Genomic DNA, 22,006 nt, shown 5'->3' with positions numbered 1-22,006 from the left:
TTTCCCTCACTCCATGCTCCTTCCTTCCGCACAACGCGCTGGTGTCTCGTGGCTCCCAAGGGTTTTGTTCGCATGGGGCAGGCACCTAAGGCCAAACTTTGACAGTTACACATGGGATTGTCATGTTTTTCTTTTGCCCTTACTTTTGTCAAGTAAGGTCATTTAAAAAAAGTCTCAATTATCTACTGTCTTTATCATTTCATCTTAAAAGGGGGCATTTTAACCTAAAAAAAGAATGCATTCAGCATTGTAAGAATCTCAGTAACTCTTCTGACTTTCCTCATTTCGCTGGAGGAAGGTGGAAACGTAGGCATTTAGGGTGTGGAGACACCACATCCCATCTAGATGGCCCTCCAGGTCTCCACGCGTTTCCTTCTGCCTGGCGTGCCCTGTGTTCTGAAAGCCGGGTCTTTCCGCCACGTTCAGGTTTGCTTCCGCCCCACTGCCTTCACCCTTGAGGACTTGCTCCCCTGAGGAGCCCTATGGCCCCTAAAGTTGGGGCTCATAATCCAGTTTCCCTCGGATTGGACTGTACCTCTTTGTGTCCTGTCTGCTCTGTCTCCCCAGCTCTAAGCATCAGCCTTGGAGGCCAGGGGGCTCTGCCTTTCAGCTCCGGGTGGTCGTGGTGTCGGGAGCCTTAGTAGACATGTCTGAGAATGATCGTCATTCCTTTTCAGGGTTTCATCTTTGATACCAAATCTCGCTGTACGTCTCGGTTACAAAAATAGTATAGGGCATCCAACCAATCTGAACCCCTTGCAGAGAATGCACATTTTCTGTGCCCTCTCCTAGGCTTTGGCTTGAGCACCTTGGAAGCAGCACGGATGGTCCTGGAGCTCAACCTGCAGGAAACTGAAAGACACTCAGTTTTTAAATAAACCCTGTTTGGTGCCTGAAGCAGTAGAAATGATAAATGGGAAGAAGCTGTGAATATTTTAGGCCCCAGCAACTTTGAGGATTAATATGTCCATTTGTTTTCTGTTTCTCCAAGCTAAAAAAAAATTTTTTTAAAAGCATTTGCCTAATGTTGTGAAGGCGAATAATAACATTTGACTATAAATTTGGGTTACTCAGAATACGTGACTGGCACCAATCGCCTGGTACTTTCAAAATCTCCAAGTAAGCCAGGTAGAACCAGAATTACTTTGCATATCCATCTTCAGAAAGTCTGGTGCCATTACTTGACTCTTGGCTAAGAGGGTAGAAGAAGTCGTTGCCACAGTTAGTAGTTTACCGTGGGTGAAGCCCACGTGGGTGCTTCTTGCCTTGGGCAGAGCACAGCATTAGGGGTAACTACAAAAGTGAAGAGACAGGGGTTGCTTGTTTTAGTTTTTCCTCTCACATTCCCATCTTTCCTGCAAACAGCATTTTCACTGTGGCCAGGTAGCAAATTGTTGTATAATCTGTTAGACTTTTTTTTTCCCCTCCCTTTAGGAAGATTCTGTTTTCAGACTGGAAACCTGCTAGTTTTGGAAGCGTGTCAGTTACAATTCAGATCTGTTAAGTCACCAGGACCACTCTCGAGCTGTGTTTTCTGGCTTCTGCGTTCTAGCTGCGGGGCCGGCAGGGCATGAAGTCGGGTTGGCATGCACACGTGTGTGCCTGGGTGCAGCGGGCTGCATTTCCCTTCCACAATTGCGGTGAAGCATCTCCAAGGGCTTTGGGAAGCTTTCCTCGGGCGTATTCCGGGAGCACGGTAGGTGCCGTTTCGCAAGTTTCCTATTTTCTTTGTCTGTACAGGTTGTTCCTGACTTCATGGCTGGGAGGAAATTGAGGATGTTGAGCCCTTGCCGTTTGGCCGGTGGGGCCGAACTGGTTAGCTGGCTCCTGTTCTCAGACAGGCCGGTGGCAGGGCCGGGCCCCGTGGGGGCAGGAGAGGGGCTGCACGGAAGGCAGCGCTCTGCGGGTTGCGTGGGGGCAGCCTGGCTGCGCGGGTCTCTGCACGCCCTCTTCCACTCTGTTATCTTGCCTCATTAAAAAAGATCCGAAGAACACCAGCTCCATTTTGGAGCGCTGGCAAAGGAATTGGTGTCATGGGTTTAATGCGTAACCTGGCCTCTGTCACTCATTTGCTACCATTTTCTCTGTGGCCTTGTGTATGTCATCACTCCGTCAGCTTTCTCCCAGCCAGCCCTCTTACCTCTGAGATTGTGTGGGGCTATGGGATGTTTGTTTAGGCCAGGAAGTTTTTCTTTTCTTTAATTGGCCTTGGAAAGATTCCTTATTCCCCAGAAAGGAACTCTGGGGGACTGTTTTAAACATCTGATCTTATCATCCTCAGAACCCATTAACTTCACATATGCTGGTGCAATGCCAAGAAAATGGGGGTGCTGGCCTTGAACGCAGGGAGTCCGGGTCTTCTGTGCTCTGATGTGTGGGCTCCCTCCTGGCGTCCCACCCCGTCAGTGGCACACAGCCCCACATCTGCCTCGATTCATTAAGAGGCGGGCTTTGCTGCTTTTCCTGGTCCTGGACGTTCACGGGAATGCTTGTAGCACTAGGCGGGCGGAAGTGCCTTTGGGACCAGACCTAGAAACACCCAGGCACCCCAGCAGGGCTGAGCCTCATCCGAGGGTTAGGCCTGGAAGGACGTCAAAGACCACGGCCTGTCCTCACCCTGCAGGCGAGGTGCCTGGTGTATCCCAGGCTGTTTGCTTATGATGCAAGGAAGCACGTGGTGTGCTGCCTGCGTTCCAGTGGTTAAGGGATGTTATTAAATGCTACTGAATTATTTTAATAATAGCAATATAAACTCAGGGTTTAACTGGAGCTACTGTAACTAACTTCTGGGGTTTCTGGACTTAGATGAAGGGAGCTCTTCGGTTTGCCGCGGACAGAAAGCAAATGTATGATATACATGAGCCCGGAAAGCGAGTTCTCCTTCTTGGAAGTGGCAAGTCTCTCCCACACGGAGGCACAGGGAGTGCTGGTACACTGCACTCGGAGGCTTTTAAAGCTGGAGCTGAAATGGATGCTGGGTGGGTGTTGCTCGGCACTGTTCCAAGGTTTTGGAGGCCAGTCATATTTTAAACAAGTCAAACAGCCCCTTCAGGCGAGCTGCAGGAAATCCAGCCCCTGGCTTCATGTTATTCCGTGGTCAGGTCAGGGAGATAAAAGGCCGGACTGTTGGAGGCAAGGCCCCTCCTATCACTGGATGGCAAACTGTTAAGGGAAGATAAAAGGGAAGAGCAGGGATGTTCTTTTTGAACAACACGAGGGAGCCTTTATCACAGGCGTTCAAGTAGAGCCAGGGAGTGAGCAGGAGACCCTCCGCTTTATGGTTGAGAGTGTGTCAGAGAACTCTGCTTGAGAAGCCAGACGTGGTTTCCCCAAAACAAGAGAACAACCTTGTGTCGTGGAAACATTGGTCGAGGCCAATCTCTTTCGACCACAGTGGTCCATTTGACCGGGAGTGTTTGTACTACGTCTGCTTAAGTTAAATGGGCCTTAGCGTGGGTTTCCCAGTCTTTGTGCCCCAGAGGTTTCCCTGTGGAGGTGTGGGACCCGTGGGGCAGGGGGGAAGCGTCAGGCTGGTGGGGGGCTGAGCAGCAGCAGAGCCAGCGGGCGCGCAGGCCAGCACTGGTTCCTTGATTTCTCCATGGTGTGTCCTCTCCTCTTGGGTTCCCTCCTGGTGCTGGTGAGTTCTCAGTCAGGTATGAGAGCCTGAGGGGAGGGACCTGTCCGACTGGTGCTGGTCTCCAGTTGGAGATCTTCCTTCCTGTTCTTTGTGACTTTAGGCGGAGTTTCTGGGTTGGGGGGGATTCGGGGCTTGCAAAGGGTAGCTGTTTCTCAGGGTGGGGCTTGTAAAATGTGGACCCGTGTTGAAGAGCCCAGGCATGGTCAGTGCCCAGCGTGGGCTCAGTCAGACCCACACAACAAATGTGTTCTGGGCCCAGTGTGCTTGTTTCAGGCCTTGGGGGCTGGGGGCTCAGCCCTTGGTGTGGGTTCACTTAGCCACCCCACGGAGAGCAGTTGTCATGAACTAATCACCCTCCTAGCAGCTGGGGAGAAGTGCCAAGAGGGTCTGTGTGCCTCTGACTTCCTCCAGGACCTGCTGATCCACCACCACCTTCCTTCCCAGGTGCCCCTGCAGGTCAGCTCATTAGAGCTGGGGCTGGGGGACAGTGGCCCCACGTGCCCCCTTCCCTCCCAGCGCCCCATCCTGCCCTGAGGCAGCTTTTGGGTTTTACTCAGTTTACTTTAAGAAAAACCATTTGCTTGCTAGTGTTTTTGGTTGGTTGGCTTGTGATAAACACATATCAACCACTTGTATCTCTGTGAATCTGTTTTTCTTCGTGGATACAGTGGTGAATAATTTTCTTAGAGGCAAAAACAGAGGGGGAAATGGTCGCCCGTTAGGAGGCATAGCGGGCAGCCCTTGGAGCCTGGGTCTTTGGACACAGTAAACTCACAGTCATTCTCAGCTGACAGTTGGTAATGTCTGATCTCCCACTGTGAAATTTTGACCCCAGCCGATTTGCCTTTCCAATGGGCTAGGGATGGGCTGGGCGGGGAAAGATGCGATCTCCTCCTTCCACTGAGCTGTTTGGGCAGAAGCATTTCCAACAACACTTTTATCTTCTACAAAGCAATTCTAGTTTCATAAGAGGTGTCGTGCTGAACCCACCCTGAATTCTGGGAATGTGCAGCCCAGATCCTAGGAGCCACCTGCCCTGGGGGTGCTCAGCCTGCATCCAGCTCTTCCTCAGGAGAAAAGTAGACACTCCTGTTTCTGCGGCCACTGACCCTTTACCCGGGCTTGTCGGAGAGGCCAAGCCCCACCACCTCGGGGCCTGTGAAAGAGTTGCAGGATATTGCCCAAACCCCTCTGCAAACTGCAAACTGCAAACTACTGAACTTTACCCCAGCTTCCTCCCCGAGCTGTAAATGTGACTGAAGCCACGTCAGAGGAGTGGCCAGGACAGCCCAATCGCTGCAGCCCAGTGGCCCGAGAGGCCAGGCAGTTGCTGGGTGTCAGCGGCACTGGGTGCAGGCTCCAGCGCTGGGAAGGAAGCGGTGCTGGGGATGGTGGGGCAGAGCAAGCGGGTCCTTGTGGGAGCCGGCGGTGTAGACTTGCCTGATGAGGCGAGTGTGAAGCTGACCAGGACTTGTTTCAGTGGGACCTGAAGCCGGAGGCGTTCTGTTTCCTGCTGGCCATGCAGCACTGCGAGCTGGCGGCAGCTGCTCTCCTCCTAATTGTCCACGGGATTGCATTTGTGATAAGCTCAATTATATTTATATTTCATTGTTAAACTTGGGGGATGGAGCAGATTTTTTTTTTTAAGACCATCAAACTGGGCTCTGCCCTCCAAGCTTTGGCCATTCAAAGGGGGAGTCCTGTAGGGGATCGAGGAGCTGGGGAGAGCCGGCCCGGGGTCACCAGCTCAGAGTGCTGGGAGGTGAATAGTGCAACGTCGGTAACTCACGCTGGTGCATGCCGTGCTGTTTGTAAATTGTTTAATTAATATTCCTTTCATTGATTTCTGCACCGTGAAGTGTGGAGGGTCTGTATTGCTAGCTTCATTTTCCGGATGAGAGAACTGAGGCTCAGAGACTTAAAAGTAGCTCCACTGGTGACAAACCAAGTTTCCAGTCCAAGATTTCAGACTCCACATCATGTGCCCTGAGAGCTATGCTGCTGTGGTTTATCCTTCAGGTGGTGGGGCTGGCCTCTCCTTCAGAATCTTACAGTGGGATGAAAAAGACTGTCCTCTTAGAAGTAAAGCACTGAGCCTGGCAGTCAGGAGGATGATCTGATTTGGTCTCCCACCCACTGCAGGTTGTGGTGGTCCACCCTCTGCTTGAATACTTCCAGAGATAGCAAGCTCGTTACTTTATAAGGCCTCACTCCCTCTGAATTGTTCAAAGCTCTGGTGTAAAGAATCATGGAGTCCCAGGCCAGCTTCTTTGTGCCTCCTCCCCAAACCTCATTCCTGCCGTGAGGGACACAGGGAAGAGTGTGCCCCCCAACCCCTGCACCAGGCTTCCAGATGTCTCCCGTCCCTTCAGCCATGCCTTGGTTTCCCAGTCCCCTAGCTTGCTAATCACCTTTCTCTGAATGGCTTTACCGTGATGCTCTCTGCGGTGTGATAAAGCACAGGAATTTTGTAGTCAGACAACCCTGGGCTGGAATCCTGGCCCTGCCCCTAAAGAGCAGTGTGATAGCCAGCAAGTAACCTAACATCGCCTTAGACGATTTGGGGGAGGATTAAATATACGTAAAGTGCCTGACACGTATTCTGGCCCAGAGTTTATGCCCCCAGTAAGCTGTGAGAGAAGGGGTACTCTGAAAGACACGTAAACACTAGACTTCTGACATCCTCTGACTTAAATCCTGTTTTCTTTCTCAGCAGTAGCCTTCTTCTCTATTTTTAAATTCCTCAGCCAAGGTATGATGTGGGCCTCTCCCCACTCTTCCTGATAAGCCGGCAAGAACAGATCTAAGGGTGGGTTAGGGTGGGTTCTCCTAACTCTTATCCCCTTCAGGGTACTCTTGTGAGACATCTTCTGCCTTAGGGAAGGCCCTGCCCTGGACATGGGTGTGGGTGCCCTGGGACCTCCGCGCCTCCATTCAGCTTGAGGCCTCCTCCCAGGCCACCCACCTCCTTTCTCACCAACTTCCTTGGTAGAGTAGAGAACCGTGCAGGTTTCTGCCAAGTTGGGCAAGAAGGTGATGATATGCCAGACCCTGGTGGCTAGGAAAAGACTGGCTCACCTGGGGAGAGGGACAGGGCTCACCCAAGGGTCGCCAGGCCCCTCCCGGAAGACAGGCCATGGGAACAAATGGGTGCCGCGTGGCAGCTGCCGAAGTCGTGGCTCCCAGTCTGGCAGCAGTGAGATGAGATCCTGTCAGTAAGACGTGTTCCAGGTGGGGAAGCGGGCAGAGCTGCAGGAGTGGAGTCAGCTCTTTACAGGAAAGCATATCATTGGGACTTGGCCCCATTTCCTCCCTGCAGAGAAGCCACGAGCCCTGGGGAGGGATGCGGGAAGGAGAACAGGTACCACAGGATGGTTTTATCTAGTGTGCACCAGAAAATCTCCCACCTTTCCAGCAGTTCCCATTTTAAATTGTCAGTTTACTGTGACTCGTGTAGATAGATTTGGTGAGCAAGAACCCTGTCTTCAGAGTCGACACTTGCTTTCCTGTTGAAATTTTAGTTAATGTAACAAAATGTCCAAGTGGTTTTTATTTTTAAGAGAGAAACTGCTTCCAGCGTGGAGCCTGTCCCGCTCCCGTAAGCTGCCCCTTCCCCCCATGCTTCACTGAATATTAAAGTGTCCCTTTACGTAAGGACAGTGGACGTTCCTTTTGAAAGGCAGCATCAGTAGCCTGTTATTCCTGGTATCCACTGGGGCCCTCGCATCCTGGGCAGGAAGGGGCAGCCGCTCTAGGAACCATCTCCATTCTGTTTCTCTTCCTCCACCGTGGTCCCGTTAAGAGAGAGACCGCAGCGGTTGGTGAGGCTGTGGGGAGCTGTGGGGCTGCCTTCCTGCCCCTGTGGCGGGTTTACTGGCAGGAGCAACAGAGGAGGGAAGGGGTCTAGGGGGTCTGTGGGGGTGGCCAGGGCCACCAGAAAGCCTAGCTGAAGGGCTCAACCTTGGAGACCGTCCCACAGCACCCTTGAAGGAGCTTTTCCATGAGCCACACGAGCTTGGTGAGTGTGGCAGCTGGAGAGGGGGCTTGGAGGACCCAGAGCTGCCCAGGTGCCCAGGTGGAGTGGGTTTGCAATTCTGCGCACTGCAGGCTGGCCCTGCTGCCTTGTCTGGAGCTCACATCCCACGCATCTCCAGTCCCAGGGAAGCTAACACAGGCCCTGCGTAGGTTGATCCCTCCCTCTCCACTTATTTATTTATTTTTTATTATTTCTTTGGGTCAGTAAAGCTGAAGTTAGAACTGGGATCTGCATCTCTGCTCCAGCACCTTGATTTTTGCTCTGTCAGTCGTGATAAACCAGTGGCTTCTTCTGAGTCCTCTTAGAAGGAAAGTTTTTCAGGGAGATCCTTGGTTTTGTGTCGCCCTTCTTCCAGAATTCTATGTGAAGATGTAAAGTGCAGGTTCTCGAAACCGAATGTAATGCCCCAGGAGCCAGCACAGCCTACAGGACCTGCCCCCAGGGGAGCGTCTGGTGGCGGCAGCTGTGGGCGGCACCTGAGAACCTGCATTTTTCCTTCCAGTTTTATTGAGATGTAATTAACACACAACACAGTGTCATTTTAAGGTGTGTAGCATAGTGATTGACTCACGTTTATTGAGGTCCATGATGGACCTTGGGTGCCTTTTTCCTGCCCAGAAACAGGCAGAAATGGGAGGCCAGGTGCTGAGCAGTGGATGGGGACGTCTCTTTGGGGTAGCTGTGTCGGAGGGAGGGTCCGTAGTGGTGACCCTCAGTGACTAGGCAAGCCTGTAAAATTTCTTTCACGTGCTGTTTGCTTAACTTTTGGTCTGTGTGGTTCTGGCTATTCATTCCCCACTGCCTATGCTCCCCACCTGCTGCCCCCCAGTACTTCCTGTATGCACATCTCCTTGGAACCCCAGGAAAGAAAGTGGGAACTCCAGGACTGCATTCAATTTGCATGGAAACACAGCGGCCTAGGGGGGCTCGAACTCACATTGGCGGATCAGTTGGATCCAGTCTCTCAGGATTGGGCTGGTGGGGATTTCAGGAGCCTGATGGCTTCCTTCCAGTCTCCTGTGTGGGGAGCAGCAGGCTGTAGATCATGGGCTCCCCCATCCCTTTGCACAGCAGGGGCAGCGCGTGGACGCAGGCTCTACGATAAACTTTGTAGTCTGGGGTGGAAGTCCAGTCCTGCCTCCTGCCGGAGGGGAAGGCAGAGGTGCCTTTTTCCTGCCCAGAAACGGGCGGAAATGGGAGGCCAGGCGCTGAGCAGTCTGGAAAGGCAGAGATGACTCAGAGTCTGATTGTTCAGAGTCAGAGAACGTGACTGAGGGAGCGCATCTGTGCTCTCAAGCCCTGTGCCAGAAGTCAGGGAATTTTGTCCAGAAGAAACTTAGCAGAGTTGAGAATCTAGATTTGCTTTGCTCTCCCTCTGTGATCTTGGGGGCTGCACAGTTGGTCGAACCCTCATGGGGCTGTTGTTACGAGGACTAAATGGGAGAACACGCTTAGCATGTGGCAGGCAGTGGTCAGAAATTGCCCACGGCTCTCGTCCTCATCAGTCTTCATCCCAGCCTTGTAGTCTTGGTGTTGCAGACTTAGAGTTCCAAACAGAGCCTCGGGTCAGATTAGAGAGGCTTCCTGTGAAAAGCGGTCCCTAGGGGGTAGAATGGGGAAGGGTGCAGATGTACATTCTGGGGGAGAAACTGAACAGTGTGGGGACCTGTGGCAGGAAGGCCTGAAAGCAGACTAAGGCCAGCGCAGGGAGAGCTTGAACGGCAGGTTAGAAAGTCTGCCGTTAAAAGGGGGCATGTTTTGGGGGCAGAGCTCAGAAGACAACCCAACTGGAGGCCACATACACCACCTTAGGACCCAGGGTTCCTGCCCTCCCCTCACCTCCCGGCTTTGCTCTCTTGAACGTGGGCTGTGCCAAGGGATGCATCATCCCCCCTTCTTAGTGACCCCTCCTCACCCAGGGAGGAGGGTCCAGTACTGGCTGGAGCAGCTCACGGTGCCTGGTTGTCCCGGGCCTGCTCGAATGCTCTACGTGACACTCCAAGGCTCCGTTTGACCTAAGCCCCTGCCAGCAACGGGGGCGGGGGGGGCACGCAAGAGTTGCCGCCCTACCCAAGGCATAGACTGAACCCTCAGCCAAGAAACACATCAACTTCCTGGAACTCAGAGCCGTCATCCCAGCTGTCAGCCTTCAGAGCACACGCGAGGCTGGCCTGGTCAGAGGAGACAGTTCTGCCCCGAGCTTCGCAGGCACAGCCACGGTGCAGCAGCTAGATTGGCTGGGGTTCCATCCCCAGCCTAGCCAAGACTTTCTGCCTCAGCCCGTCCTAAGAGAGATGTCCTTGCCCTCACAGCCCAGAGCATTTCAATGTCTGAACCCCTCTTAACTCACACTCTTCCAGCCCGTCCTGGGTTGGCTCAAACCGGCCAGCGAGGCTGTTCACTGGGCTTTTCCAGTCAGGGGATCAACCATCCCAAGTATGCGCGGACATCTGTGTCAGCTCGGCACCGCCGCCGCCCCAGCTTGGTGTTGTGAAGCTCACCGCTGTACGGTTTGGGGGCTTCTGCTTTCATCCTTGGCATCCGGGCTTACCCCGTCTTTCCTGGGGGCCTCAGGATGGATTTCACATTTCACTTCAAGAAACCTCCCGGTTTTCATAAGCTGGGAAGCTTTGTTTCTAGACCATCTTTCCTTTATCTTTCATCTCTTCTTTGCTGTCTCATTGGACCTGGAGACAGGATCCTTAATCTTTTCTTTCTGGCTTCACATAGCATTGTTCCTTATCTCTGCTGGGGCTGGGGCTGGGGCTGGCCTTCCCCTCCCCCCATCCCCACCTAGGGACCTCTGCCCTCTCTCAGCTGTCCTGCTTCCATCGGATCTGGGCAAAGCCTGTGTGGGAATGCAGATCCAGAAGCTCAGGACCCTCCCTCGAGCTGGAGACCCGCCCCTCCTGGTGGTGTTCTGTCACATCGCCCCTACAGGAGTCATCCTCTAGGGTATGATCCCTCCTCATGGGCCATTTTTTTCTTTCTTTTTCTTGAGGCAGTGGTGATAGAGGTAAGGGGTGTCTTGAACTTTCTTCCAAGAGCTGTCCTATACCTTTCCACTGTCTGGGTTCTGTGAATCCCTCAGGCCTGGTGGAACCCAAAACAAACAGGGTAGTGACTCTTGTTTCTCAGCCTAATTGCAAGACTTTCTTGATATTCAGATCATTTACGTCCTAGAGCAGAGGATGGATGTTCCAGGGTCAAGTCTGCCAGGATGGCCCTCTCCTCCCCTTGGCTCCTTTTGTGGATTGCAGAGGTTCCTTGGTTGGACTTTTAAAGGCATCTTTTCTAAATGAGGGGAAGGAGAGGGCCCAAATTTCAATGAGAGTGTTAGTTATATGCTGGAAACTTTTAATTCCAGAGGCTTGTTTCTCTGACGTGTGTTTTTATTCATTATGTATAGAAATATAGTTCACTTTCTTATTTGGAGATCTTGGCAGTTTCTAAGAAAAACCATGGAGGTATGCCTCTCCAGACTTTCTTCCTAATAATTCTTGCCCTTAATATACAAATGAATAACAATGTAGGGAAACTTGGCTTGCCTTTTTTTTTTTTTAACAGCATGTAATTTCACCTTAGGCATCTTTAAATTTAGGTGGGTGGGGAGGATCTGAAAGGATGTTTTGTTTGTGCATTTCTGAAACCTCATGGGGATTTTAGTAAAACTGACTTGGTTTGTAGTTTAAAGGAAGGTGGGTTATATAGCAAGTAAAACTGAGTCTTACCCTACTAATCCCAGATGAGTTTCCGGGGCCCCTGACCTGCCTGATACTGAAGGAAAATGTTGGGTATAGAGTAGGTATTTTTCTGTGAGAAGGTCCATAATTTTCATCAGATCCTCAAGGAGGGTCTTGCCCCCAAGAAGCCATCGAGAATGAAATTTCCTTGAAGCTTAAGGGGGTCTCTGGCCCGTTCAGGGGCTGTCCTTAAGAGTTACTCCTTATTTCTTGATACTTTATTCAAAATCAGAACTTTTCAAAAGAGAATGGCCCAAAGAAAAAGATGGAGAACTGAAGCAGTGAGGTGCAAAGAGAGAGAGCCAGAAATCACTGAGGAGCTGCTTCTGATCGTGGAGGGGGCTGGTGCAGCTTTTACTCCCAATCAGAGCAGTCCAGCTGGGGCATGCCTGCCTCGGGCGCTCGGGAGCTGTGGACAAAGTGAGTAAGATTCAGGAGGATAACTGGGCTGCGATGTATTGGACAGCTTTTCTGCAGACACTCTGAAAGGGTTTGATAAAAACGTTTTACATCAAGGAAACGTTCCTCGACAGGTTTTGTCCGCGTGGCAGTTACTTTACTTCTTCCCCTGTCTCTCGCTTTGCACTCTTCAGAGGCTGCTTTAGAAACAGAATGTGGCCGAGCGTGTAGCACTGGGAAATGCTTTCTTCCAGTTTGCTCTCACTTCGCAGAGGGCCAGACACAGCGTTCTCCCGGGTCAGGGATTTGAGGCCCCTGGCACTCGCAGAGCAAACTTCCTCAAACTCTTGAAAGGAGTGTGCAGTTTGAGTTTTCTGTATCTTCCCTACAGAAAGGAAAAGATCTGCCTTTGTTCCTATTTGAACTCTCCCCATCACTCAGGAAAAAGTGTAGCAGTCACTCCTTTACAAATTAGGGGGCTGTTTTAGTCCCATCTGTTTACTTTCAGCGCTCTTCCTTTTCCCTCTCTGTGTTTCTGAAGGCACTCACTGCTGTCTTTTCTTCTCCACCCTTTAAACCGGTGGCCCGTCAGCATCTGCTGTCAGCGAGCCATTAAGACGCTCAGAGCTCCACCTGGGGCCCCCGGAGGTCTTGGCCGTTCCCACGGGTGTTGCCATTGCAGCTGTCGGGGCGCTTTGGGGTTCCTGTCCGTCCAAGTCACACTTGATCCGGTCCCTCTTGCCCAAGTGGAGCTGACCTAGTTGCTCGAAGCGTGCTTGTAAGTGCGGGCAGGGGTGGGATATGCTCTGTTGTCCTTAATTTGTGACTCCCGGTGGTGTAAGTGGAGAAAGTAGTACTGAGACAGGACCCGTTCCTGCCTGGGCTTCCTCTTAATGTCACCTTTTCTTGTTTTTGCAGGTTGCTCCAATCTGCTCCAGAGGCGGTGGCTTTGAGGTGTGACCCTGCCCACGCTTGGGCCCAGCCAGCACTAGCTCCTCAGTCAGGAGGGCCAGCTTTTTAAGACGAAGGAAACAGGTCTGTTAAATCTCGTTGACTTTCCTTGAGTCACGGTCACTTTGAGCGTTGTCTTCCCTCTCCTCTCCCGTCCCCGCTGAGTGGCCTCCCCGCTGCTTGGGGCCCTCCTGAGGCTTCGATGCAGGACCACAGTGACAGTATAACTGTGAGCTGCTGGTTCTTCCTGACCTAATGGCCTGGGGTGTCGGGTGAGGAGTCTCAGAGGGGTGCAGAGGGTCTGGCTCCCAGGAAGCAGCGCTGCAGACACCCCCGTTCCCTGCTTTTCCCTTCCCACCCCAAAATTCAGACTGTTTATGTTCAAAACTGGAACACCAGGCCAGTCCACTTGGCCGTGTCAGTGGAGATGATGATTTCCTTTCGCGTCTGTGACTTGGGAGCTCCATCTGGGTTCCCTGCCGTCTCTGGTCCCAGCTGGAGGAGGTCATACTAGAATGGGGCCCGTGATTTTTATTTTCACTCTGTTCGTTATGGCTGCCGTTGTTTTCCCACTTGCAGTGGCGGGGCTGATGTGTAGGATGGTGTCAGGGAGCAAAGGAGGGAATGGAAATATTAAGACTGTAAACACCTGTAAAGAAAAACGTGCTCCGTAAATGGACCTTAACCTCTTAAACCAGTCTTTCATCCTCTGAGGCTGAGTATCAGAAGGTGTAGGTTGGTCGGTTTGGGTTCTTGCTGTAGTGTGGTCCAGAGTCAGGCGTGGGGGAGAACTGACCAGTTCAGGCCACTAGCTTCTGCTTAAATGGGTGGATAAATGCACCTTAGCCTGAAGGTGGATTTGTTTTTTCTGACCTGGAACAATGAGCTGCATTGTTTTATACCAAGTCCATTCCCTTCTTCCTGCTCGGTCCTCCCAAAAGGAGAACTCAAGTGTAAGACACAAGCCGCAAGCTGGAGGAAAATCTCAGAATAGCTCCAAGAGGCTGGTGGGGGTAGCTTCTGAAACAGCTCTTCAGGGATGAGTCCAGGGACCCTGTTCTTCTTTTCAACCGTGTAACTGGGAATTTCATTCTGTTAATTACACTTTCCGATCAGAAATGATTTACTTACATTTAAACTAGGAAAAGGAAGTGAATGTGGGTGATCTTGGCGTCATCAGTGGGTAGTGTCACACTTTACACTTTATCCCAGAGGAGGAAATAAATTTAGCAAATGTCTTCCTGTCCAGACAAAGTGGGAAATAGCAAGTTTGCATGACTTTTCTCCTTTTCCAGTTGGGATTTGAGCCCTTGCAACTCTCAGCCCTTAGGTGGGTTAACTACTGTGACTGTTGCTGGGTATTCTATATTTGGGACATTTATATAGTTTGCAAGAATGTATCTTTGATGTTACAATGATTGTGACAAAAATTCTTACTGGCACTTTGCCTCTTTTCGGTGAATATATTTTTGTTAGTTTTCATATCGACTGTTTCCAGTCTCCATTTTCTTTCCCTACTCAGTAAAAGAATTAGAATATGTATTTTGTAACTTACAATTTTATATTTGTCCGAAAGGTGTTTGCCCTAATCTATTCCTGGTCTGAGTAAACTCTACCACATTTTTCTTCTCTAAGTGTAGAAGTGTAGGACGAAAGTTCATCTAAACTACTGTAAACTGGGGGGAAGGTTAACTTTCTCTTTGCTGACATAATATAATTACAATAGAGAAGATTCCTAGTCAGTTACTTTATAATTTGCTATACGTTAAAACTATGGAGGACATACGTTTAAAAGAATGAGAGGGCTTTGGTATCGAAGGCGTCTGCTTATTTGAATCAAGCAAGCAGTCATATGTGGATTGATGGTAACAGTTCAGGGGAACTGGTGATACTTCCGTTAGAAATCCTTTAAGAAAGAAGGGAGGGGTGTGTGTGTGTGTGCTTATGTGTGTCTACTTGTGTTGAAAGTTTTTTATTTCCTAGAGAGGAGTCTCCCAAATAAACTTTCAAAGTCAGTCAAAATGAGAAGTTCGGAAGCACAATTTTTAATAAGTTTAAATGGTCTTCCATAGGGGAGAAGCTTCATGGAAAGACAGCAGCTTTGTTTTTATTTATTTATTTTTTAAATTTTGGACCTAGGTTCCTTCTTTTCACAGGAAAGATGTGAGGGGTGAACCTGGGCCCACTGGATCAGTGGCCTGAGGTTTCATGTTTGTGTACTTCGTCCTTTTACTTACCACGTGGAAAACCTGTAGGTTTGTATCATTGAAGCGTCTGCTGACGAGGAAGGCTCATTTTGTCTCTCAACTAAGACAGAGCTGCTCCTGAGGTTCTCTCTGGCTGTTGGGAAGGTCTCAGCTCAGGGCTTCTCAGCTGATGGCAGCGTCAGTCAGTAAAGCTCTGTCCCCAGGCTTTCCTGCAGGACGTGTTTGCAGCTGCTCTGGGTGTTTCCATTTGTCACATCCTAGGTCACTTCCCCTAGAGTTGGAGGAGGACCCGCAAGAAGTCATGTTCTTTCTTGTGTTGCTCCTAAGCATTCACTCTGCTCCCGAGATAGCTTGAGCTTTGACGGCAGCTGTGGACTTGCAGAATTTAGTGCACACTGTAGGGGAACAGGGCACGTGGCTCACCGGCAGGGTTTTGCTAGAGAATGTCTTCCCGGATGAAATAAGGGAACAGTTTGCCTGGAGACTTATTTCTGGCTGTTCCTACAGCCATAGCACTTCTCGGGAAGGAATGTAGCTAAGAAAGGTTTGGAGATGTGTCCACGGGCCATAGTTTTCCTTTGGGTCATCCTGTTCATATTACCAGGTTTCCTAAAGGGCTGACCTAATTCCTTCTAGACTCTGAGCCTTGAGTGAATTCTCTTACTGCCTTGTCTTTGGTCAGCTTTAGGTAGAGACTGGAGGTGGGTGACGTGGGAGTCTGAGAGTCCTTGTGGGGCGCAGGGGTGGACTATAAAACAAAATTCACTGTGTGTATAAATATGAGCCACAGCAAGTAAAATACCACAGAATCGTTTTGGCTGTTGGGAGTGAGGGTGACAGCACCATAGGGAACATCAGTTAAGGGTGAAAAACAACCACAGAATGTGGTTTTGGAAGAAAAAGAAGACTTTGACATCGCCTCTCATAGCTCCCTGTAGTCTCATGAATATACTGGTCTGAGATTACAGCAGACAAATGATTTCCGTTTTTTCTTCACTAAGTGAAGAGACACTCACTGAATCTTCTTGCCTTTGCTTCCCTACCAGTGTCAGCAAGTGTTACCAAGAGAAGAAAAAAAAAGAAGTGAACCAGCCTCACTTCCTGCTCCCCGTGGATGATAGCTGTAGCAGGGGAAGGTCTCGCAGGCTGTCGGTTGGGGCAGAGAATGGAGGTAATTGGCAGTGGAGGCTGGGTTTCCCTTCTGTCCATTTTCTGGGGTTCAGGTATATTACCTACTTGAATGTTTTAAGAAACAGTCTTTTTTATGCTGATTTGAAATTTGGTTGTAATTCTGAAAGCACTGGCTTCTCAGTTGTCTTGCACGGTTTGGGCTCCCCATTAAAATCACAGCATTGAAGCCTGGAGTTGAGCGAAAGCCTAGGTTTCTCATCACTAGTTGTTGGTCTAGAACATGCACGGAGTGGTAGTGAGTTAGGCTAGGAGGAGGGAGCTGGCGGCCCCTGGGCTTCTTAATCGTTGTAATCTTTCCCACTCTGCCTAATGAAAGAGCGGGAAGGGCAAACAGGCCTGCCTCAGGCCACTTTGTCGGTGGCGCATGCTCAGAAAGGAAGCAAGGTTATCAGTTGGTCTTTGCTGGGACAGCACATGGTTTAGATGCCATATGGGCAGGAGGGTCAGCGTGAAGTGAAGAAGGAGCGCTTTAGGGGTTTTGACCCAGCTCGCAGTGACGGGAGCCATGGCCATGCCACCTGGCTCTGACAGACACTGACATTTCCCAGCCGTCACATCAGCAATTTCCGATTTTCAGTTCTGTGGCCGAGGCTTCCTGGAAGCTTAAACCATTGTCCCAATGACGTCAAGTTCGCCCGTTGGCTTGGAAGGTTCAGACTTGTCTTCCATCAACACCATGATGTCAGCGGTAATGAGCGTAGGGAAGGTTGCGGAGAATGGCGGGAGCCCCCAGAGCATCAAGTCCCCCGCGAAGCCTCCAGGACCAAATCGGATTGGCCGAAGGAACCAGGTAAGCATCGGTGTGCCCGGCGGTGACGTCTGCAAGGGTGTTGGGAGCAGGGTATTCCCCTGAGCCCCAGCTTCCTAAGCCGAACCCTGGACGCGGTGGGAACTAAACAGACACGCCCAGAGGCCGCAGTCCTTTTTCAAGAGCAAACTTCTCATAGCGCATGTCAGTATCCTCTCATGGAGGGAGTATTCTGAGCTGTGGTGTCATCATTGGTGAAAACACCTTTATTATTCTCTGCTCCGTAATTTGATTTGAACACAAGCTTTCTTCACGAGACAGACAAGGCAGAGAATTCAACTCATTTCTCTCCTGCGATGTGAATCCTTTCCTCATTCACGCAGCTGATTGGTTGGGTTTCTGATGCCACCTCCTTGATTCTTTTTAAGAGTCTCTGGATGAGGTGGTGATAATTCCTGACTGTGCTTCTCAATGTCCCATCCTGGACCAAGCACACGGTTTGGCTCCAGAGAACTCCGCTCAAGATGTGATTTATTCCTCTTGAGTTTTCAGAGGGCATCAGATCAGGATGGGTGGGGAAGAGCACATGGGAGCAGGGACAGTGTGAAAGTTCCCATCTCCTCCCTTGGGAAGTAAGATGAGCCTTCTAATTAACGTACAAACGGGGCACTGGAGAAGCTCCAGTGGAGAAGCGGTTGCTGTCCTATCAGCAGTGTGCTGCACGGCCCTCGAAGCTCGAGGAGTGAGGTGAGCAGTTCCCCTTTGCTCTGGGTCTGTGCGATAGGAATGTTCAGTATTTGGCATCACTGATTTAATGGGTTCTTCCACACTCCCAGGAGAAGGCAGTCTTCTGAGTTTGCCTAGATTCCAGGGGAGGACAGGAAAGTAACCCTGTTGGGCTTTTGTGAGTTAATTTTCTTTTTTATCAATAACCCTAATTTTCTTTTTTATTAATAACCCTGTCATTATACAGAATTGTCTGAGTACAGCTGTGATGTTCTCTAAATTCACAGAAGTACCACATGGGTTATGGCTTTTGACACAATGTGCCCTCCAGGGAGAGTTGTGCCAGCCTAAAATCCCTCCAGCAGCGTGGGAGTGTCCGTTTTCTCCACTTCTTTCTCAAGGCCGAAGACTTGGCAGAGTTAAATGATGCTTTAGAGTTGGGGCATTGATGCTTTTTCTCTTTTTTTTCCTTGCTTCCACGTGCCTCTCTTCCTATGGGTACCTGAGAAAATTCTCAGCCTGTATGACTGTGGCCTGAGCCAAGAAGGAGCGCTAGCTCTGGGAAGAAAAGGTTTATTTCCACTCTCACATGACTGTCCATCCATCCATCTATCTGTCCATCTCTCCATCCATCCCCCCATTTCACAATATACACCTGGCTCCTACTTCCAACCCGGGGCCATGCTCTTCCTTAAAAAGCCCAGCACAGGTAGAGTCAGCCCCAGTCCAGGCTTTGGTCCCTTCCCAGTGGTTCAGTGACAGGAGGTAGGGCTGTAGAAGGGACCCCCGGCACTTCCGTCCCCGCATGGTGAGTGGAGGTGACTCCGCAGAGATGTCTAGGCCATTTTCCATCCAGCTCCTATGTCCTCCAGGATTCCTCGAGGCCCTGGCTTAGTTTTTGAAAGGCGGTCTGAGCCAGAGGAAGGATAGGAAAGACAGTGCATTAGGGAAAAAATAAAGTCAAGTGCGGTGCAGGAGAGACAGTGCATCATCCGCACCTGGGACGGGCGGGAGGGCTGAGAGGGCGCCGGGGGAGGAGTCCCAGCAGCTCACACAGTTCCAGGGCAGATTAGCCACAGCCGGACGCCGACAGGGGTGCCAGATTGTTTCATTACGGAATGGTTAGTTATCACATTAGCTGCTAATTTTATCTGTCAGCTCAGGAAGCACGCTCCTTCCTTCCACCAGCGTGGCCGCTGTAACTGGATTCAGCTCTCTCCAGTAGGGCCTCTTCCAGCGTCACGATGCTCCCTTTTCTGTTTGATTTGTTTTTAAAAATTAAATCTGAGTCTGGAGACTTCCTTCTCCCAGACCGCGTGGACTTCGTGGACCTGCGCTGCGGTCTGCAGTGCGCCGCTGCCCGCCCCAGAGAAGGATCGGGCTCCGGTTCATGGTCAACCCCGAGTCAATCCCTCAGCCTCGGAGGCTGCTCGGTGTGTCTGTATCTGCCTCAAGGTGAATGCAAGGTGGTTTTTTAAAAAGAATTTGCCTCCTCAAGAGGCTGGCCACTTGGAGGCCTGGTTTTTTAACATTTATTTCCCTCCCACCAAAGAATCCCTTTTTTGAAAAAAAAATTTGTTTGAGCTATACTATTGCTAACCTAATAATTTAACAAAAATGCCCCAGAGACTGAGTCTTTGCCCAGCTGTGAGGCATCCCTCGTTCTACGCGAGCCCTTGCTTTGCTGTTCACACTGGAGTTTGGCATCTGTGTTTGGTGGTTCTTGGCCAGCTCCGCTGTGACTGCAGCACAGCGGCTGAGAGGGTGCGACCCCCCTCCCTATGCCCGTCCCCACCAGACACACACGTTGTGCCTCTGGCAGGAGTGAAAGTGTGTGATGATTTGGTGAGGCTGCAGGGTCTTTTTTTGTTTGTTTTTTAATTGTCTTTGGGTTAATCAACTTCCTTAGAATTCATATTTGTGATTTTTTAAAATTTGAGAGTGAAAAAAAATGTGTTGCATACCTAGTTCTCAGACCTAAGACTAGGAGAAGGCGTGTGTTGCTTAAAGTGGGGCTTTTTAAAAGTCTTTAAAGAGTGAGAGGCTGGGAGGGGAGAAATTGGGAGTTTGAGATTCACAGATACTAACTACTGTATATAAAATAGATAAACAACAAGTCTATACTGCCTAGCACAGGGATCTATATTCAATATCTTGTAGTGACCTGCAGTGAAAAGGAATATATGTACGCACAGATATGACTAAAAGATTGTGCTGTGCACCGGAAATTGACACAACATTGTAAACTGACTTCACTTCAGTTAAAAAAAAAAGTGAGAGGGAACCACGGTAGGAACCATGTCCTAGACCCATCATCCATTCACTCCACCGCATCTGGTGTATGCTGCCATTTGTTTTTATGGTCTTCAGGGTGACTTTCATTTTCATCATCTCTCATGAGCCAACCACGAGGGTGTCTCCTTTCTGTGCCTTGGGGTGAATCCTTTCGGGGTCAGGCTTACATGGAGCACAGTGGTTATGTGCATGGGCTGTTGAGCGCTGGCCTGAGCCTGGATCCTGGCTCCACTGCTTCATAGTTCTCTGATTTGGGGCCACTTGCTTGCCTCTCTGAACCCCAGTTTCCTCACCCAGAAAACGGAATCTGTAATAGCAGCTATCTCTTATGGCTGTAGGGAAAAAACACCATTCAACATGTACAGAGTTTAGCACATAGTAGTGTTCAATAACTGGTATCATTAGCAAGGAACCAGAAACTTATTAAATAAGTACAAGTGAAAAGGTGCTGGAGGGTCCAGCCCTAGAGACGGCACCCTCGGTGCCCTCCCCTCTCTCAGGCTGCCTGGGTGCCCACTTCCGTTAGCGCTGCCGGCTTCCCCAGCTACACTCTTGTGGCCTGGGCTCACCACAGTGCTGGGTCCCACCCCAACTTTGCATGAACTTTCACATTACCTAACTTAGTCACTTCGTCACCCCAAACCTGGCAGGAGTCATCCTCTCCTGGGGACTTGTGGAACCCAGATTTCTGAGGCTCAGCTCCTGTCCTGCCCCAGTGATTCAGATTCAGCATGCCACGAGTCTGGTCTAGAAATCTGGGCTTCACAAAGCTCCCCGGGTGATTCTACTGATCTTTGGAAACCCCCGACCTCAGTCTCTAAGCATCTCAGTTCCAAATCCTGGGAGAGGCCTTCAAGCCTTGATATCCCATTAATTTTGGGGTGAGAAACAGAGAGCTGTGCTGCGCAGGGACCGCGTGGGTGAGGAGGTGACAGCAGGCACCACCATGGCACTGTCCGGGAACTCTCTGGAAGGAGGAGCTGTCGCGTGTGGTTAGAGCTCATCCTTTTCCTTAAAACCGCAAACTGTGGTGCTTGAGGGAAGCCTGTCCTGTGTGTTTGGAGGGAGCACAAAATGAGCCACCTTGCCGAGCAGTGAGCTGGTTCTCTTGTCACTCTGGGAGTCCTCAGGTTGGGCTGTCATTCCCTGTCACAGTTTCTTACTCTCACTCCTGTTTCTTACATATGAGCAGTGGCACCAGGGGCTGGCAGCGAGTGGAAGGGCCCGCTTGATGTCTGTTGGGGGCATGCTGGGCACTGAGCCCTTCCGCCCTCAGGAGGGTGGGTTTTTGTCGTAAGAACTCCATTATCACTCGTGTGTCTCGAGGGCCTCAGGACCAGGTGGAAAATTGTGACTGGAGCCTGGGTCAGACGTGGGGAGAAATACACCCCTTTTCTGGCTCAGCTGTAACTTGGTGCTTAATTTTTCACCATCCCTGGTGATTCAACTAAATAGTGTCTAACAAGAACACTAATATTTTTTGAGCTCTTACTGGGCACTATTCCAGTGCCTTCCATGCGCTAATGGATTTAATCCTCATCACACCCTGATGTGGGAGGTGCTGTTACTTCCCCCACTTTACAAATGAGGAAACTGAGGGCAGACAGGACGGCCACTCACCCAGAGCTCATACCCAGCCATGCTCCAGAGCCCATGCTCCAGCTGTTCTGTGGCTGCCGCTCTTGAGACCCGGATGATCATAACACAAACAAGGGGCACTGGTCCACTGAGCTGAAATAGAGTCTCCCTTTTATTCTGTCTTTTCAGGAAACAAAAGAGGAAAAGTCTTCCTACAACTGCCCTCTGTGTGAGAAGATTTGCACTACACAGCATCAGTTAACTATGCACATCCGCCAGGTTTGCTGCTGTTTTTGTGTTTTTGTTTTAAATCATTCCTCATTAGGGGAGGGCAAGGCGACTTTATTTTAACGGATGAGCTGTGGCTGTGTTTAACTTAGATTTCATATTCTAATAATTTTGAGGGGCAGTTATGAAACAATTTTTGTGTGTCCGTGCTATTGTGACAAAGTCCCAGGTCAACACAGAATACCTTTTCAGAATTTAGCAAACATC

General features: G+C 50.4%; 1 protein-coding gene across 10 annotated transcripts in view; it reads left to right on the top strand.

Moving 5' to 3' along the window:
• RREB1 (ras responsive element binding protein 1) overlaps window positions 1-22,006 on the top strand; it is a 122,523-nt gene that overhangs the window by 45,287 nt on the left and 55,230 nt on the right. For 8 of the 10 annotated variants that reach the window (XM_072945719.1, XM_072945725.1, XM_072945718.1 and 5 more), the window contains exons 2-5: window positions 12,734-12,850; window positions 16,020-16,144; window positions 16,742-16,954; window positions 21,701-21,790. In XM_072945719.1, coding sequence (XP_072801820.1) covers window positions 16,784-16,954; window positions 21,701-21,790 — 261 coding nt within the window. In that variant the 5' untranslated portion in view covers window positions 12,734-12,850; window positions 16,020-16,144; window positions 16,742-16,783. Of the gene's footprint in view, window positions 1-1,677; window positions 1,697-12,429; window positions 12,594-12,733; window positions 12,851-16,019; window positions 16,145-16,741; window positions 16,955-21,700; window positions 21,791-22,006 lie in introns of those variants that run through there. The other 2 variants (XM_072945724.1, XM_072945720.1) reach the window with 2 other exon arrangements.

Source organism: Vicugna pacos, chromosome 20 (assembly GCF_048564905.1).
Source record: "Vicugna pacos chromosome 20, VicPac4, whole genome shotgun sequence".
NCBI lineage: Eukaryota > Metazoa > Chordata > Mammalia > Artiodactyla > Camelidae > Vicugna > Vicugna pacos.
The sequence above is the reverse complement of the archived record's forward strand: the minus strand, read 5'-3'. Positions and strand labels throughout refer to the sequence as shown.